Consider the following 19,486-nt stretch of genomic DNA (forward strand, 5'->3'; position numbering starts at 1 on the left):
ATAAACACTAACACCACCAACGTGAAGGGTATATACTGTATCAAAGAGATTAATCCTCCATTTCAACAATACTGTAACAAGCTGTAGATTAAAAGTTGTCCTCATTGTTTGAAACTTGTCACTTTTTGTTTCTCTCGCCGAAAGGAACATTGGTAATTTCTATGGATAACTGAAAAATGTAGCTCTTACACATTGTTTTCCACATTCACACTGTAATTACTATTTTAATCTAAAAACAATGCATCATTAGTCACACGAGATACAATGTAGGCTTATGCGTGCTGTATAGTCTCCATTTTAATTACTTGGCTGTATTAGCAGTGGATTTTCAACGGTTTGTAGTCATTTTGGGACTTTTTCCCCTCCAAAAGATATTTCAGCTGATATAATATCTCATGACTTTTATTTTCAATGGGTACAGTATGAAATGATTGCGAATGGATATTGCTGATTCCAGCAAAACTCTCTGGATAGCTGTAGCTAGCCTCAACTGAAACAGAAGTCTCCTCATTGTACGATAAAATATGAATTTATAAGGGTGAATTAAACTTTTTCCTGCAAAAAAAAAAAAAAAAAAAACCAACCTTCTGGACCGCAGTGAAACATACAGCAAACCGTCTCCCGTTGGGCTTCAACACCATTGCATGCCAGCATTTACAATACCTCACTGAATTGTAGCCACAGCAGGGTACAGTGCCGCGCTGGCTTTTGTTGCTACACGTTCGGTTCCGTGGGGACTGCTGGTGCTGCACAGAGGCGTAATGAAAGCCAGAGCCAGCTGTGCCGACCAGCGAGATGGCACTTTCATCAAACTAAACCGGGCTGACGCCAGCTTCTCAATTATTAAACACCTGAAATAAGCAACAGAGTAGAACACCCCCCTGCTTCCTAAACAAACTACTGCAGATGCCCGTCAGGGATGTTGAAAGTGTGAGGGGAGGGGGTTGTTTTTGAGATGATGAGAGTTGGGTTACGGTTATGTAGAGGGGGACAACATAATAGCTCTGTTAGCTCCAGAAATGTCAATTTAGCTTTGTAGTAAATTGTATTTAAGCTTTTAACAGGTCACAATCTGAATACAAATCTAATAATTCATTTTAAACTGATGATTGGGGGTGGGGTTCCACAAACACCCCTTCCCTTTTTTATGAGATGGAAGCCATCAGTTACTCTGTTTTATTATTCAAATTATTTGCTTTTCCATTATTGGCAGAGCATTGCTCTTTTTTGCAGTTAACTGAAGAGTGCGAAAAGGTTTCGCTGAAACAAACAAACCGTTTCTATGTATCTTTTATAGCCAATCCCAGCAAACACCTCCAATCCATCAAACACAGGGTATCCACTTTGAAACACTCATATTCACATTCACCAATGGGTGATTTTAAAATCCCTAATTTATCTCAAAATAGGGATTCACCAATTCCGATAATGGTATCGGGTCGGATACGACTCGACATACAACCTGACATGTATTATGTGACGTCATGCATCATCAACAGCAGGTAGAGCAGAGGGGAAAGTCAATTTCCACGCTTTGGAGATTCTTTACAATAAATGAGATTGACAAATATAAGACAGACTGTTAATTATGTCCTGCCAAAATATCAAGATCATTTAGTTTACTACTCTATGGAACCAGGAGGAATTTACTTTGAGTTGTCCTACATGCTACATACTAAAGAGTTTCGGGGCTCACACACCAGTGATGCTACAGTATATGCTACACACGGTAACAGCGTGTGATTAATTAGCTCAGTCCCTCAGTCTATATAGTTCTCAGTATGCAGAGCATCTTGTGCTCACTGTAGACTCAGTGGAAGACTGGAGCCTTCGAGGCTATTGGAGGAGCGCTTAGCGTCAACGCAGAGGGTACATGGAGATGGTTCATGGCAACGCATAGCCTTCATGTATCGTTTGTGTGTAGAGTATAAGTTAGGTTAAAAGGCATTTCATAAGTACTTGTATTGGTACTCTGTATCAGCAAGTAACTAAAATGTTAGTATTCGTACTTGTCCTTTAAAAAGGGGTACCGGTGTACCTCTGTAGCTCAAATGCATGCTTCTTGAGAGCTTTAGAAAAGCTATGAACTGACAGGAAAAACATGCAAGGACTTAAACCATGACATTCTCATTATGAAACATGAGGGCAAACCACTACATCACAACCAGGATGTCAAAGGTTGAATCACTTAACATTTTTCTTGAATTACTATTCAAATAAAATGACATTTGGATGTATATTTTTATGAAAGGAAATACGAGAGAAGAAAACACACATGAAGAGTCACATCAGCGCTGACTTTAGTAATAACAATAAAGCGGATGTTAAATCGGCAACATTAAAAAAAAAAGTCTTGAGAAAGGCTTCCAGTTCTGAACCAGCCAATAAAATATCAGTCCATCGTTGATTTTGTATTCTTCTCATACAGTGATAAGAAAAATAAGACATTTCTAACTTTGTTGTGGCATTACTTCTACCAACAAGAAATTCCTAACGTTTACGGAGCGGTGAAATGCAGCCATGAGGACTCTCCTGAGAGTTGCATTAATTCATGGTATGTGGCTGTGCAAAGCATTGAATTCCTCCGTGGCAATAAAGGGACGTTATCTCACAGATGCCTGAGAAACACCATCTCATGTTTTACAAGTTGGAGCATTGCACGCAATTCGCACAGGGGCCAACGGTGCACAACTCCTCTGAAATGTTGTCACTACTATGGCTGAGAAAAAAAATTATAGTGCCTGTAACTGCCACTGACATGCATGTTGCATGTCATGTTTTTCTACTTTTATGCTCAATCTGGCCTCCCACTGGACATCAGGTCGACTAACAGATGGACCAACCATCAATGCTTTTCATCTTCAACCGCAATATAGAGAATACATTCCTCAGGTACACATTTCTATTAGAATATTATGAGAAATTAAAGCAAAGCGTTCACTCACAAGTAGCCCATCTTTTGTAAAGATGGGCTATCATTATTATGGTGTAATCACATTATGCAACCATAAAATTGACTGAAGTGAGACAAACTGAATGCATTATCTCATTAGACTAAAAAAAAAAACTTTTTTGAGAAACTCTTCATGTGGGGATATTATTAGCAACTAGAAACAATGTGCTAAATTAAAATAAATGACAATACTGTTGTATAATGGCAAGGGCTGCATCTTAATACCATTATAGGGCAGTTGATTTAAAAGATCTCCACTGAGGATGCATCCTAATGTGATTCAAGCTCTGTGAGGGGTGGGTTCATCCTGCTTCATTTTGAAAAACAAATTGATTTCTTTATGATTATAACTGCTAATAGCTGTTAATGTGAAATCAGAAACATCAGCCTCAGTTTTTGTTTTATTTTATTTCAGTTGTTTAATGTGCCTGTCTATATATAGGCACATTACTAGCGTCAGGCTTACTTTTATTGTTTTTATTGCGGGGTTTTTAACCACAGGAATTGTGGTGCGTTTGGAGCTCAATAACATTTCTTAAATATTCGGCAAACTGTTTGGGCAAAAAAATGTCCTATTGATATTTTGAGATGAGAAAACACACAAAAATCATCCCTCTTTGTATAAGACTTCAGTATACTTTAAGTTAAGAGACCTATTTTTAATCGTAAAATGTTTGTACGTTGTTCCACCATTCTGGTGTGAAGCAGCTTTATCCTATCTCCAACCAATTTTAAACTGTGAGCCTTTTATTCTAACCCTTTCAGCCAGTTTGGGAGTTTAAAATGGGTGTATTGGATGAGCTACAATGGAGAAGGCACAATATTCTTGTTTGAATATATTTGGACATGAGCTGGAATGGAACTAAACTTATCTTCTTAAGAAATGTAGCGAGGCATCCAAAATTTGGATTTAAAACAAGGATCCTCATCTCTGACAAGGTCCCGTTTTTTTGCATGCAGCAGCAGCAGCCGCAGTTCTGTTTTGTTTTCATTCACAATGCACACTGCTCAGGCAAAAAGTTTGTTTATGGAAAAAAACTTCCAACTCTGTTTTTGATGTCTGGAGAAGAGCCGTCTATCGGTCAGGAATGAACATGCTCAGACATTCCGGTTCTCTGTTTACGAATACGAAAGTATGATTGTTGTGTTTCCAGTAGCGTCTCGATAACAGCAAATGTCTGAGGCGTCTGCTCAATCAAGCAAGTGGCTCATCTCAAAGCAAAAAAAAAAAAAAAAGAGTGTGAAAATGCAAACATAACAAGCTTTTGAATATTTTTTTTAAAGGGTTGGGGTGGATCAAAACTTTCTGCCACTGAGACATACGTTGCAATTGAAAGTGAATAAGTCCCCTAAGAGAATTGCCTGAACGGAGTCAAAACCTCTTTTGGATGAATAGCATCCTAATTGGCTTTAAAGTGTACATGTGTTTCACCCCGTCTATCACCACTGGACTGTACCTTGAAAGAGCTTCTTCACTCACCTAGAAGACTTGCTTGATTAGTCTCGTAAAAGCCTCTGCATACACAAACACTCACCTATATAAGAATATTCCAGAAAGCCACGACTCAGCACACACCTTCTTTCAGCCCCTAATTAGGTCACACCATGCTTCCTTCAGTCACTACCTTGTAGACTTTTTCCACATCAGTACAATCTGCCACAACTATAATAGCAGCTCCATATATTGGAGCTTTTCATGTAAGTAAACATGTCCCATTCCTCCTGTCAGCCTTTCCCTCTGAATACCGGGCACAGGGAACAATGTAGCAAAGTGCCATTGAAGGAGATAGCAGCCATATAGAGCAATTTAACAGTCGATGTGACAAAAAAAGCCAAAACTGCAAGCGCTCCAGTGTCTATATAAAGCAGAAGTCATGACTTACTGAGAATCAATTGCCTTGTTTGACTTACTTTGTATTCACTTGACCCTTGCTGCTAAATTTCACCACGGAGGGAAATATATGCTCTGCCGTACTTAATCAGTTATCCCAGTAGAGTCATTGCACAGTTTGGTTTACTATTACAAATGAGATGCTCCATACAGAGACCGATCCATTACAAAATAATGACTTACTTGTTTAATGTGTATAATTTGGAACAGTTAGATTCCTTGACTCCATAAAACCGCATAATCAAATTAAATTATTGCAAGGAGCCCTCGCTGTTCGCACAAAACACATCTCCCACTGGTTGGAAGTTGCAACTTTGTTTCTCACTTTCCCTTCATTGATGTTGTGTTACTTAATACAAAATTATAGTGCGGCATAGGGATGTGCCTATACTGGTACCAATATGCAGTATCGGGTCCAATACTGCATAGGGTACTCATATTCGTAAAAGATCGCGGCTACAATGCAGCAAGTATCACGTGTTGCTATCTATTAGCAACATCAAAGGGGACGAGCAATATCAGCACTTGGAGACTCTTAAATATCATGACAATGACAAAAGGGAAGCCTGATTGTAAATTATGTTCTGCCAAAATATCAAGATTTGGACAAAACCAGCAGAGTTAACCCAATGTCGCTTAGAGGATCCAGGAGGATTTTACTTTATATTTTTAATTATTTGTATCAGTACTTGTACTTGTACTCGTCCTTTAAAAAAGTGGTATTGGTGCATCCATATCATTGAACTTAAAACAAAATATTAAAAAGTGCTAAGATCCAGTACAGTTAAGATGATAGTTTTCAAAACTCAAATCATTGTTGAAGCGAGATCATGTTCTTTAATGACTGATTAATTAAATCTTTCATCTCTTTGTGCTTTCAATAATTTTGTTTAAAAAAAAAAAAAAAGTACTTAGGCGTGTTTCAATTATTTTTTTAAACTGGTCTGACTCCATTTTTGAGATTGCAATTAGCCTCGTTTTTAAACATGCCTCTTATCACGGCAGAGTGATCCACATTTGAGCCGCATCACAAGCTTCGGGATTACAGTCCTGCCTCACCTCTGTGAAAATGACCATAAATCTCCCCAAGTGTGAAGCATGCACCAAGACAGACTCGCACAGAAGGGCAGTGGCAAGGCCTCCAAACATACAGTGCAGATCACAGATCTTCAACAGTCACGGTGGAGCCAAAACAACTTCCACATTTGAACACGTGTATGTGATGAATGAACATCTTTCATGATGGTGACCACTATGTCAAAAAGTGAGGAGGGGAACTATGTCTGGCTAGAGTTTGTCTGTAATAAACAGAATAAGTCATGACCTTTTTAAAGTAGTTGGTGACAAAGCCCTTACTTGCAATCACAGGAATCTTGTGGATTTGGCACATTTCCTCGAGGACTACAGCATTCAAAGTCTTTCAGCTTGCGATGCTCTGTTGATATTTGTCCAGTTTTCAGGTCCATCCACCAAACTTAATGGCATCAAGGTCTGATTTTGGCCTAAATGTTTGTTTTTTCAGTTTGCAAGTTGGAAGATTTTTACTGTAGTCCTCTTCTCATGCTGTTTACTTTTACCATTTGCCTGAGAAACACTCCTTATAATCCCGCCTCCATGGTTGGCCTGGGCAGATGGGGTTCTTGGAGTTGGATACTTCTTTGAATGTAAATGGTCATCTCACCACTCAACTGATCAGTGAAAGCTTCCTACTTGGAATAGGTTATGTCAAATGCTAGTCAAGCTTATATATGATGAGGAATCATCCTCAGTGGTGTCCATGGAGACCAGCCGTGTATAGCACGAGTGCGCTGGAGTCTCTGCATCTGTGTGTTTGTACCAGAATTGCTCAGCATCATCAGGGTGGCCTTGGTTGATCCTTGGATGCAATCTGACCCCTCATTCCACCGTCCTTGCTAGGGCAGGCGTAGGGTGATGTTTATTCACAGCACTGAAATCCGTGTTCCTTGTTTGGCAGAAGCCATATGCCATTCCTGAACTTTCCTGAGCAGTCTTCACTACATGTTCACATATATATGAGTCTGTAAAGACGTTGACGCTAAAAGCAACTCTGCTGATTGGCAGAGGCATACAACCATACGGTTGCAATGCCAGTCTTTGGACTGTGGCTCCTGGCACTTGAAAACACATCAATATGGCTTTTTATCCTTCCAATCTTGATAACAGTCACAGTATAGGATTCTAATGTGTAGTTTCTCACTAATTTCTTGAGTTTCTTTAAAGTTGCATTTGACTAGGTACTCGTCGAACTCAAACATCAGCTCGTGGATTCAATTTTGATTATTATTCCTTATCTTACCATGGGGGGGTGTCAACACTGTTTAGTTTTATTCAAATGCCTAATTTGTAGGCTCTGCATAGAGTTTTGGTGGCTTGTTCTTGTCAATAAGGTGTGTTGGTATAGGGACACATTGAAAACTTGCTGTGGCCAGGAGTTTGAAAACACTTCAAGGACCATTTGGTATTACACAAGGATTATATATTTTTTGTTGCCGTTTTGTTTTTTTTTAATCAAAATGTATAAATGATTGGAAGCTGCTAAAAATTATGTTCATAACGCCTTTATAAAAATGGTAAAATAGTATCCTTATCGCTATCTTTTTGGCAAATTTACTCCAGTTAATAAATTCATATTTATAATAATAATAATAATAATAATAATAATAATAATAATAATGACATTTGAGCCAAGCTATGAAAGAATTGCCAATCTATGATGCATTGACATTTTCCCTAACTACCTTTATTTTGTAGTGTGATTGCATTATCAATAGTTAGGGCCAATGCTCTCCATAGACTTCCACTGCTTTGCATAAATCACAAAAAAAAGTATTGTACTAAAAGCCTAATGAAAGACAAAGCCTTGCTTTAATATAAAATATTAACTTCAAGAAAAATAAACAATTTTGGCAACCAATATTACCATAAACATAAAATCCCATAAACACACAAACCACACCAATCCTCAAAACATACAACACACAAAACAAATTTTTTGACAGCACCTGAGCCATGCAATGCTAATGTGGAGCATATGTCTACAAATTGGTCAGATGGTGTCCAATTATTCGTTGTCTCTTGAAATCAACATACCATGAAGAACATTTTCAAAAGTGTGGCTTCAAAAAAGGAAGTTTATATAGCAAATAATATGAAGATAAAAACCAAGTGGAAAAACGTAATCAAAGTCACACTCAATTAATTTTAACATGATGAAGCGCAGAGCTCTTCATCATGTTATTGTGGTATTGCGGCTGTTTGGATTCATGTTTTAGATTATTTCTTTTGGATGACATTAGTTATTATCTATTTTCCACTTCAGGGTTCGATTCTAAAGTAAAAGGGAGAATAATTGGAGACATCTAACGTTTCAAGTCAAGCGTGATGTGAATGAAGAGTCAAGGGTGCTTAACTGTGAGCTAAAGTGTTTCTTTTTGAAGGTTTTCACAGGGTATATTTGATAAAGGATTTACCTCTCTGTTGAGCCTTGTATTTTGATTTTGAGTTTGTATTTTTTGGCTGATGCGATGAATCATACCTCACACTCCCTGGAGCCAGAAATTGTGCAAGTGCAGGAACCAGTGCCATTGCCTAGCACCTCCAATGCTTCTGGTGTTGCAGCAGGGTTGTAACTCATGTAATATTCTTGGAGCTGGGAGCTGAGGTTCTGTTCTGGTTCGGGACTCTTTTTGCGACGCTTCCGTCCCACCATGGATCGCTGCTGCAGCAATCTTGTTGCACCTGGGTAGCGCCGCCACAGCACATAGATAATTGTCAAGATTAGGGACATGGTGAAGAAAAGCGCCACGCTGCCCACCACCACTTTGTGTAGAGTCATGTGCTCCATCTCTGGAGGTGGTATGTGAGTGGGTCGAGGCCGAGTCACTGAGTCTCTAGGATCTTTGCTCACATGCCCCGGAAATGTCGGATTGGGAATGGGTCGAGGCCTGAATGGTGGGAGAGGATCGTAGGTGCTTGTTGGTGGCATAGGTGGAGAGCCGCTCGTAGGGGCAAAGGTTGGTTCAACAGTTGCTTCAGAAATGAGCTCTGACATTGGTGAAGGAGTCTCTGTCAAAACGTAATCAGTTTCCTCGCAAATACCGTGACTTCTTGTGGCTTCCATTATTTTTTCTCCCTGGAGATACTTTGGGCTGCTGCATATCATAGTGGTGTCTTTACTTCCCCGAAAATTCCTCAACCAGGCTACAAGCGGACAAATGCCAGTCCCACAGTCCCACATGTTGCCAGCAAGGCTTATGGAGGTCAGAGAGATCCATGCTGACACTGCCTCCTGAGACACATTGGACAGCCTGTTGGATTCCAGGTTTAGGACTTGTAGGTTGGGCAAGCAGTGAAACACAGCCGGGTCCAGTGTCTGTATTTCATTTCCAGACAGGTCAAGCTTTTGAAGTGTATACCAATTCCAAGGAAGGCCCTGGTTGACCACCCTGATGCGATTCCACTGCAGATAGAGGGATCTCAGATTGGCCAAACGTGGAAATAGAAAAAAGTTGATCCGTGAGAACTGGTTATGCTCCAGGTGCAACTCCATCAACCTCTGTAGCCCGAGAAAGGTGGTGCGGGTAAGAGCCTTGATTCGATTGTAGCCCAAATCCAGAAATTCCAAACTTCGGCATTCCAGAAAAGCTCGGATTGGGATATTGGAGAGACCGTTTGAACGCAGGTGAAGGTTTTGTAATTTTCGTAAGCCATGAAATTGACCTGGCTGCAGAATTTCCAATTTGTTGTAGGACAAGTCCAGGCTACGAAGATTTGGAATTCCATGGAAGGTCGAATTGTGGAGCGACGTTATCCTGTTGGAGCTCATTATTAGCTCTTTGAGCCTGCGGACCCCTTGGAATGCTCGACTGTCGACAGCCGAAATCTGATTGTGATCCAAGTATATCCACAGGAGCTGGCTGAGGTGAGCAAATTGATACGGTAGCAGGGTGTGTAGTTCATTGTAGCGTAGGGAGAGGCCCTGGCAGCCGACAGTGATGTTTTCAGGGACATCTAAAAATCCAGCCGTGTCGCAATGGACTGTTTTTCCTTCACATCTACAGCTGTTGGGACAGGTCCGCTCACCAAAGCTGAATAACAAGGGAGCCCGCAGGAGGAGGAGCAAAGGAAAGAGGAGGTGCACCAGTCGTCCATCACAGAACAATGGACCTGCAAGAGAATATAAAAAAAACTGTGAGCAATACAAATCAAGAAAATAGTTTAAGAAAAATTGCCTAAAATGGAGTTGCAGCCACAGACATCACAAAATACAGATATTTGCAAAGTGAACACAACTCTTCTGTAAATTTGATATCAAACTGAATGCAAACAGAATAGTTTCACATCTGCTTCAGTGTATAATAGTACCAGTCCTCTCCATATACATGAAGAATTATCGAAGATGAGAAAATCTCGAAACTCTGAAAAACATCATGACATCTTCACGCATGCAGTGACAAAGCCCTAATCTGATATCTGTTATAATAAGGTACGAATGGCATGTCATCATCCCCTCACAAAGTACAGCTGACTTTCTTTCCTCATTTGTGCTCATAATAGTGAAGAACAAACTGTATGTTCATGGTAATGGGAACACAATGTGAACAACTGGCATGTTTTCGAATGACTCCTTCACTGATAATGGAACAGTAACTCTGTCCTAAAAATTGTCTAAGATACTCTTCAATATGTCTGTGGATTTTATCCCGTTTTCATCCTTAATATCCACCAGGTCAGAGCACAACTTTCTGCTAAAGTACACTTACTGGCAGGGCCGCCATTCTTAAGCACTTTGTTGTTTCGAACAGGAATTTTTCAATATGGATGAATTCTATTCATCTATTCTGATAAAGCTTCAAGGATACTCATGGCTTAATTGAAAAGCAGCTAAGATTTGTCAGATAATGTGAAATTACTGATTTCACGAGATTAGCTGAAGCCTCTCTCATTCAGTTTTGAAGATTTTCAGTCATTTGCAATAACCCACAACCTCCACATTGAAAAAAGGGAAAACTAGCACTTGTAGCTGAAAGTCTTCAAGAAAATTAAAGAAAAAACCCTTTACAGTGAGACAAGATCAATTTTTATCCTGCGTTACAGCATTGTCAGCACTTTTTCTAGTAAAGGGTTATGCATTAAAAAAAACAAAAAACTGATCAACTAATGGGACACACTGAGGGCTTAATCTGAAACAGCCTATACATTCATGAATATGGAATCTCGAACACGTCCCTCAGATCACTGAAAAGACTGGGAGAACACTTAGAGAAGGTAAATTTAACATGTTAATCTAAAATAGTCAATGTGATTCACGACTGGACTCTTTTTGGACCAATGCTTCCATTGCTATTACTATTGATGACTGTGACTAAAATAATATCCTCAGGTTTTCATGATGAACTTGATTATGAGATATTAAGATATCTTCTCTGTTGAAGTTGTTGTTTTTTTTGTCTAATTCAGAGTTAATTGATATGTTTGATAACTTCCTCCACCAGTTCCACTCCATATTGTTGTTTGTGGGAGCTCAGTGTTCCAGCAGGGCCTTCCATGGTTTTTAAAAAACAATCTATTGTGTGAACAAGGTACCGTAATTTCTGGACTGGATAAGCTGCTATGTTTTTCACATGCTTTGAATCCTGTGGCTTATACAATGAGGTGGCTAATTTATGGATTTTTACGCCATATTCTACATCCGTATGGAGATACATGCTGTTTTGAGTACATCTGCTTTTCCAAATCTTGGCCTAAAAGGGATATTTCTGCTCTTTGTGACCTCGTCTTCTGCTGCTTTCCATGGGCTTCTTTGCAGCAGGTGGATGGCAAACACACACACAGCAGCGCTGTGTACAGGAATTTCCAGCACTATGAAAGAAAGACTTGTGGGAATTGGTGAATATATGAACAATCCCCGTATTCAAGCAGTGAAATTCCTGCTCTGTTACAATGCGGACACCTGTGGCTTATGGTGAAGTGTGGCCTATATATGTACTTTTTATTTCTTTTTAAATTTTGCGGATGCGGCTTATATTCAGGTGTGCTCAATAGTCTGGGGAATACGGTGCTTAGCCCCTTAGGAATTCAGGCACTGCCATTATGCTTTGCCGTTTCCTTATTAAAGGTATTTACAAATTTCAGTACACAGAAATGGCATGATTATAGCTGCATTGATATTAAAAGATATGGAAAGAGCAGTGTGGTGGTCACCCTCTAAGCTACTTTTGTTAAAAGATCGCTCTGCCAAAATTTGAGAAGCAAGCCCCATTGACACAATAGATTTTAAAGACTTAAATCTGGCCAACATCATCAGGAATTATGATTTCCACCGGAGTGTGTGATATCTCCTGTAAAAATGCTGGCATAGCAATCCCTGCAAGCCACCAGTACATTGAAGGTCAGCTTTCAGAGTAGAGTAATATGTAATTGCTGCCACGGGCAACTTCAAATGGCTGTAGTACTTACAAGACAGAACCAGCCAACTAATCTGGTAAAAGCATGTATCATGAAAACCGAGACCCTATTTCACAATATTGTGAAAGACTAGAGCTTTGTTCCTTGTCTTTTATTCTAAACCTAACAATTATTTGTGTAGTTTGACCCTAACCAAATGACTACTCCACAATGTAACGTGTAGTTTTGTTATTACGCTGAATACCAGCGACCACTGACAAAAACAAAACTATGAAGATACTGTTTTGCTGAAAAAACATTTCTCTAATATGCGGAAGACATGGTCATTTATGAGAAGGACCCCACCATCAACTTGCCATTGTACCAAGCATGTAGAAAAATTCTTCAACATGATAGATTCATTATAACACCTCAAACTATATCATGATATAGTGATATTCTGTCGGAAAAGAAAACATAAAAAGGAAAATGGTAACACCATCCCACTAATATCTTATTCAACATAACAAGGAACGTGAAATGACTTATTATGACTAATATTTCACTGTCATCATCAAACATTCAGCATCTGTGTTTCGTGAAACAGAAAAGTCTGTTACTATTGCCAAAGAAAAAAATGCTTTCTGACATTTAGGCACCATTTAAATTATGTTTTCAAGTGAAATTGGTAACCTTTTGTTACATTTTGGGTGTCTGTTTACAAGTCAATTGGGGTTGGGAGCCACTGAGGACACAACTTTTTGAAAACGCTCTGACTCATCCTGACAGGAAGACAAACCAAGCTTTCTCCCATTTGTATATTTCTATATACACACACATGCACACACACACCCGCACGCACACAGACACACAGTTTTAAGGATTTGAGATTTGAGACTTTCATCATGTGTCACTGGTGACTGACAATAAAGTATTTAGTACTTCGTTCAAATGCTATTTTTTTTAATAGTAAAATAAACAATGCTCTCTTCAGTCTTTACTCTCCATAACAAATTAACCTTAATTAACCTTGCGTGCATAGAACGTATTTCCAGATATAAATATCTGGAAATATAAACAATTTTATCATTTGTGCAGGAGTTTTGCCAAGTGCCAAGGCTGCACCTGGACACAAGTCTGGGATAATGCAGCGAGTCAGCTGTAGAACTGAGGCAAAAGTATGAAATATTGTTGACTGTGACTATCAGTCAATCTGATGTGAAAACCTTCAAATTTTATTTGACAGCCAGTTTCTCAACCTCACAGGCTTGTTTGATTTTGCGTTCCTCAACTCCAGTAAAAAGCCAACAAGTTAAAAGATGTGTCGCCAGCTTAATGCATTGTGACTACACTATATGTCAAGGGACATATCCTTGACTTAGGGCTCTGTTCGGGTCGCACGTTGAGTGATGCTGCGAATAAGGACATTTATATCTCTCAACAAAGGAAGCTTTCAATGTATTATTACCTCTTTTCAGGCTCTTCAGTTGTCTGCTCTCATTTTATTGTTAGTTTTGTCGCCCCAGTTTTGCCTTTTAAAATCGCAGAAATATGCTACTGATTAATCTATTGTGAGATTTTATACCACATTAGTATTACAATGACATTACTGTAAAAAAAAGCTTACTTCCCCTGTTTGTGTTTTTGTTCTTGCTAATGTTATTTTCTTCATTGCATCACCTGAATGCTAAAACTTTCTTAATGAACACATACTTTTAATTAGCCTCATCATACAATGGTTTATAATATGGCAAAAATGTATATTAACTGAACATCCATCCTCTCATCATTTATACCATTTTATAAAAGACAGATAACCGTAGACACATTCACACTTCAGAGTAACTACTTACTCTCTACTTTGTACTTTCAGCTTTCTTTTAAAGAACATGTTACAATTTTAGTTGCAAACTTAAATTTAAGATTAAGTAACAAATCCTGTTTTTCCCAAAGTGCTCGTGAATGTCTTGCAGCATGTTTGCCACTTATTGACTATGGTGATGTTCTTTATATGAATGCTTCCTCAAAATAGCTGCAGCCTTTGGGCACAGTATATCATTGTAAATTAAGATTTGTGACTCGTGGTAGTTGTCTCACTCAGCAGCTGAGTGGCTTTCACTCAGTGTGAGGAGCAATACTCCCTGGATGCAACATTAGTGTCCAAGGCTCTTCTTGGCTTGGTTCCCTCCTACTTATGTACTGCTCTCCAGAGGACCAGCAGCCATTACTCCCTATGCTCCAGTGACATTTTTCTTCTGCATGTTCCTTGGGTTTGTACTGAATCGGGAGAGTGAGCTTTTAGTTTCTTTGCCCCCTCTGCTTGGAACACCCTCTAAATACAATATTTAGAGGGTAAATATCCAAATTCTATATTATGCATCAAAGAGTGAGGTTCGATTAATTAGTGTTTGTGTTTTTTAAGTTTGTTTAGAGTGAACTTTAATATTTATTATTAGCTATTGCACTTGAGTCCAATCTGTTTTACAGATCTGTTTTATCTTTTAAACTTGTCTGCAGTTATATTTATCATTTTAACTTTTGTATACTGTTAAATGTGTTAGGTGTGTTTGGCATGTGTGCTGCGGACCTCTTGGCCAGGCCATGCTTGCTGAGATCTCAATCTCAACGGGTTCATTTTCCTGGTTAAATGAATTTTAGTATTTCAACATAAAACGAATTTTAATGAAGCCTTCTGGTGCAAAATACAGTGAAATGTCCCCACAAAAAACTTAATCTATAGCTTTTGCGTTATACTTGTTTTTACAAACTCAGCCTGACAACATTGCTTTGATGCTGGTTTGATAGCCATCTTTCATGGCAGGATAACCTCAGCTCAGCTCGTATGTCAGTTGTGTACGTTCATTTTTGTTTTTGAAATTCATAAAAAAAAAAAAAATTTAATCTATGTTTTCTTTTAACATTTGAACAATTTGCTTGGTGGTTTGGTGAGTCAGATTGAATTCTCTTACGGGATGATTCTGGCTTTATTTTTGCCACCCCTGACCTAACCACACACACTGAAAAGAGAACTTAAAATAATAGCTCAACATTGACTTGATAGTCATACTTGCACTCGAAAACAACTGCTCGACATGACATTTGTCATTGACCTCCCTCGTGAAATACAAAATTTTATTTAATAAAACAGTCCTTTTGAAGCGGTCAATTTTGAAGAAAATATCCTTTCTTTGCACAAATGTCCTCGCTCCTCAAGGTCCTGCACTAACAGCGGCTCTTATAAAGAGAGAAACACGAACGCTGACGGAACGCTCAAAACGTTCAGACTTGCTTTGCACATGCACCAGGAGTTGCTTTTTGACTTTGGGACAAGGTTTTCAAAAATGACAGCAAGTGGTTGACATGAATACCAAACCAGAAATGAATAATTTTACTGCAGGGAGGTGCAGTATTTGAAGACTTTGTTATCACTTGACAGAACATTGTGGATATACAGATATATAAATTTGCATATCATCGACATTGTAATCACCTTTAATATATTGACGCTAATAAGAAATTAAGTAATTGAACAACATAATGACTGTTAATCAATGGTGCATCTCTGTCACTTTAATATTCAGTAAAGTTCCATGGCAGATGTAGCTGGTGCAGAGTGAATCCTGAAGAAAACCAAGGCAGAAAAATAAAGGAAGAAAATCCCTCCATTGTGTGGCATATGGTATGCAGAAAACACAGATATGCATCATTATTTCACAACTTGGGGGTTGTTGCACAGCACTTTGACAATTTCATGCTAAAATGGGTAGCAAACATGCATGGTGCTGCAGGATCTGCTGTAGAATCAGACTGTCACTGTGCTCGACAGTCAAGGCTGTCGCCTGACTTTCACTTGTTGAAATTGACAGCATGCCATGGAATGAATTTCTGTATGTGCAAAAATATGTTTTCATAGGGGTACACTATCTTTCTTTGTCTGTCAGCAAGGTGCCACATTAAGATCCTGCGATAAAAAGCACTATTGAGCTAAGATTATTTACTCAATCATTTACTGCAAAGACAGGAATGCAGTATGTGCAAAGACCTAGTAGCAGGTGTAACAGCAGTTGGAGAGACTGTGTGCTGAAGCAAATCATTGTGGAATCTAAAGGGCTTTGTTTCAATGACAATTACATAGTGAGTGCTATGAGGCACTCGCCTTCCTCCTCAGAAGCTCTACACATTACTACCGATGCATTGTTGAGTGAGGAATGTAAAAACATCAAGCCACTGTTGATCCACATGTGAAAAGACAAACTTTTGTCCAACGCTAAGCCTGGTTTACACCTGGTAAGAGGCTTTGTGAGTGTAAACAGTCATCCAAGTGTACTGCATTCAAAAAAGTATGGTTTATCCTTTTCCTACATGATCGACAGATGTTAGAGAACAATAAACCTTCTGGCAACTTAACCGCGTTGACCCTCATTCAATTAAGCAACTGAGAGCTATTGAAAGCAAGTTAGAATTTTGATACAATTTTGTGCAAACGTCCCTCCAATTCTGAAAAAAAAAAAAAAAAACAAAGAAAAAAAACAGGGATTATTTTTTTCGTCAAGGAAAAGTTAATTCCGAATGAGAACAACAACATATATCTGTCACAGACAACAAAAATGACCCTCACATCACAGAGAGTTGGATTTTTCTTAGTTTGATTCTTATGTTCTTCCTGTGCATGTAATGTATTCTGGAGACTCGGTTTTACTCAAACAATCGAAAAACGCTCACTCTGTGTTTCTGAATGGACCATAGATGTGTATGTGTGCATGTGTGCATGCATCCTGTCTTTGACCCAGACCATTTTCCACTGGGTACTAGGACTGAGGAACCCAGGTGCTCGTCAAGGAGCTTAAAAAAGGTTCCTTTGGTTTATCGTATTGAAAATGGCTTCATTGAGAAAAGACTCAAAATGAGCCGAGCCCTCAAAGCAAGATGAATGCTACAAATGTGTATTGATTAAAGCGGAAAGGAGATTAATGAAAAAAATGCTATATCCAGGTCAGTTATGCAGAGCAGAGGCCACCTCCAGTGTTTCTGGATGTTTCAAAAGTGGTAAAGGGCAAAGGTGACTCCCCCATCACTAAATTTAGGCTGCATTTCCACGGTTTTCAAGTGTCTATTTACACAATAGTAGTGCTCCGAGATACTAAATACACAACTATTGGGAAATACTGGGCGGGATGGGAGGGTTTAGCTGTGAGCACTGGTACTAAGGGTCCCCCGGTACAGTAAAAACTTAAGTGTCCCCTGAAGGCAGGTGTCCTCTCTTCGGAGGGACGGGTCACCAGGATAAACTGCAGGACCAGTTGATATTGAATGAACCAAACACCAAATATGTTATGGTTATTTAAAAGCACAAAACTGAACCAATACAAAAATATGAGAGAGAGACAGCGAGAGAGTGTAGAACAATTTGACCCTGATTACAAAAAAAAAATTATAATTGTTTGTAAAGTGGACTTTGCTGATCAGGTCTTCCATTTTCAGAGTCAAAGGTCTGTTATGCCATGAATGTCTCTGTCCTTGTTGAAGAGGAATACATGTACACTAATAAATACTGAACACTGGATTTAAATGAGATATTTGGGCTGTACCTTTTGAATCAGTAGAAAGGTTGATGAGAATATACATTTTTGAATGAACTGTCCTTCCATTTATCATACATGAAATAAAGCTCTCTATCATAAAAAGCTGATTAATAAAAGAACACCTTATTGGTCAATTCATACTCTCAACAGTCACTGATTATACAACTGTGAAAGAGTATTGAGAGACAAGATTAAAATAAAATAAAAAAATAACTGGATGTCATTCCTTGGAAAGACTTCACTGGTGACAGAATTGGTAAAAACTAAATGTTTGAAGCTAAACTGAAAAAACTGAACATGCTTGCCAAGCAAGTCATGATCACAAAATGAGAGGAATCGAGTCTGGTACCATCAGTCCGCGCAGGAATAATTCTGTAATCAATTGACATCTTCAGAGTTTGAGAAGCTATTTAGCAGTCTCAGCATGAGATTATCTGTGCATAAACTGCATTTCAAGAAGCATCCAGTTTACAGCTTTCTAACAAAACCCCACTGGCTTAAACAAGCTCACAAACACTAAACTTTGTGTCTGACCCCATTAGGAAATAACAAATGAAGACACTGTTTCATGAATGAAGGGTTTCACAGATTTGCCAGAAGGGCAAGTAAAGAGTGGCAGACATGCGATGTGAGAGTGTGCGTGTGTGTGGGAGTGTGGGTGTGTGTGTGTGTGAGTGTGTCTGTGGGGGCTGGGGGGGGGGGGGGGTAGCAGAAGGATGGGAGGGTGATAAATGAAGTCTATGATAGTGAGAGCATGAGAGCGAGTGCAGATACACGCAAAGTGAAAATGTGTGCTATAAATAAATCCCTTGAGTCCTCCGAGGCAATAGATGCACCGCCACTTCCATCACCTCCAATAACGACTCGGTGCACTCGCTGAGCATCCGTGACGCTATACGCAGCCATCAGTTTTCCATAAATGATAATCCCGCTGGAGCATTTAAAAAGGTCTGCTGTGGAACCCTGAGGCACACCTCACTCTGTCGTACCACTGAGACCTTTGGAGTTTTCTTATGCATGGACCCCTATAAAAAAAAAAGAGAGAAATGGAAGTTGTGCAGACTTTCTTTAGATGGGTTAAATCTCTTGGCTGCGCGGCCACAATCAGCTCTGTAATCAGCTCACATTGGTCCAGCATGGATTTCTGTGTGGACAGAACAGTAATAAAAAGTGGCTGCCCATGTGTGCACTGGCTTCCCGTGGGAGGTATTCGGAGGAAAGAATGAGGCGAGACATTTACTGAGCACAGATTGATTAACCGATCACTAAATGTGGTGTTTCACAAAGGCATCACTTGGGTGTGGAGGCAGGCAGTACCGCTTATGAAGGTACACTGCAGAAAAGTGGAAATCATTGTCAACTTAAATTGAATGCATGTCTGTCCAGGTGTCATCATTAACGTGTGTGTGTGTGTGTGTTTTTTTTTTTTTTTTTTTTTGGGGGGGGGGGGGGGGGGGGGTATTTATGATACAACCAATTAAGTTTGTGGCACAACTATAAATAAAACACAGCAAGCCCATGTAGGCTTTGCTATTGAATCCATTCCTCCTCAGAACAGATTTGATCTATGTGGTAAGCCACACACATCTGTTTGCCTGGCTCTTTCCTCCTCGTAAAGCATGGCCGATCAGAGCCAGAGGGGGGTTTGGGGAG

At 39.3% G+C, this 19,486-nt stretch overlaps 1 protein-coding gene across 1 annotated transcript in view; it reads right to left on the reverse strand.

Moving 5' to 3' along the window:
* Positions 1-19,486, reverse strand: part of lrrtm4l1 (leucine rich repeat transmembrane neuronal 4 like 1) — a gene marked incomplete at both ends in the record, with an annotated part of 79,909 nt that overhangs the window by 37,307 nt on the left and 23,116 nt on the right. The window contains one exon of the mRNA XM_080509941.1: positions 8,401-10,031. Within this exon, the coding sequence (XP_080366067.1) occupies positions 8,401-10,031 (1,631 nt within the window). The remainder of the gene's footprint in view (positions 1-8,400; positions 10,032-19,486) is intronic.

Source organism: Blennius ocellaris, assembly GCF_963422515.1.
Source record: "Blennius ocellaris genome assembly, chromosome: 15".
NCBI classification, from domain to species: domain Eukaryota; kingdom Metazoa; phylum Chordata; class Actinopteri; order Blenniiformes; family Blenniidae; genus Blennius; species Blennius ocellaris.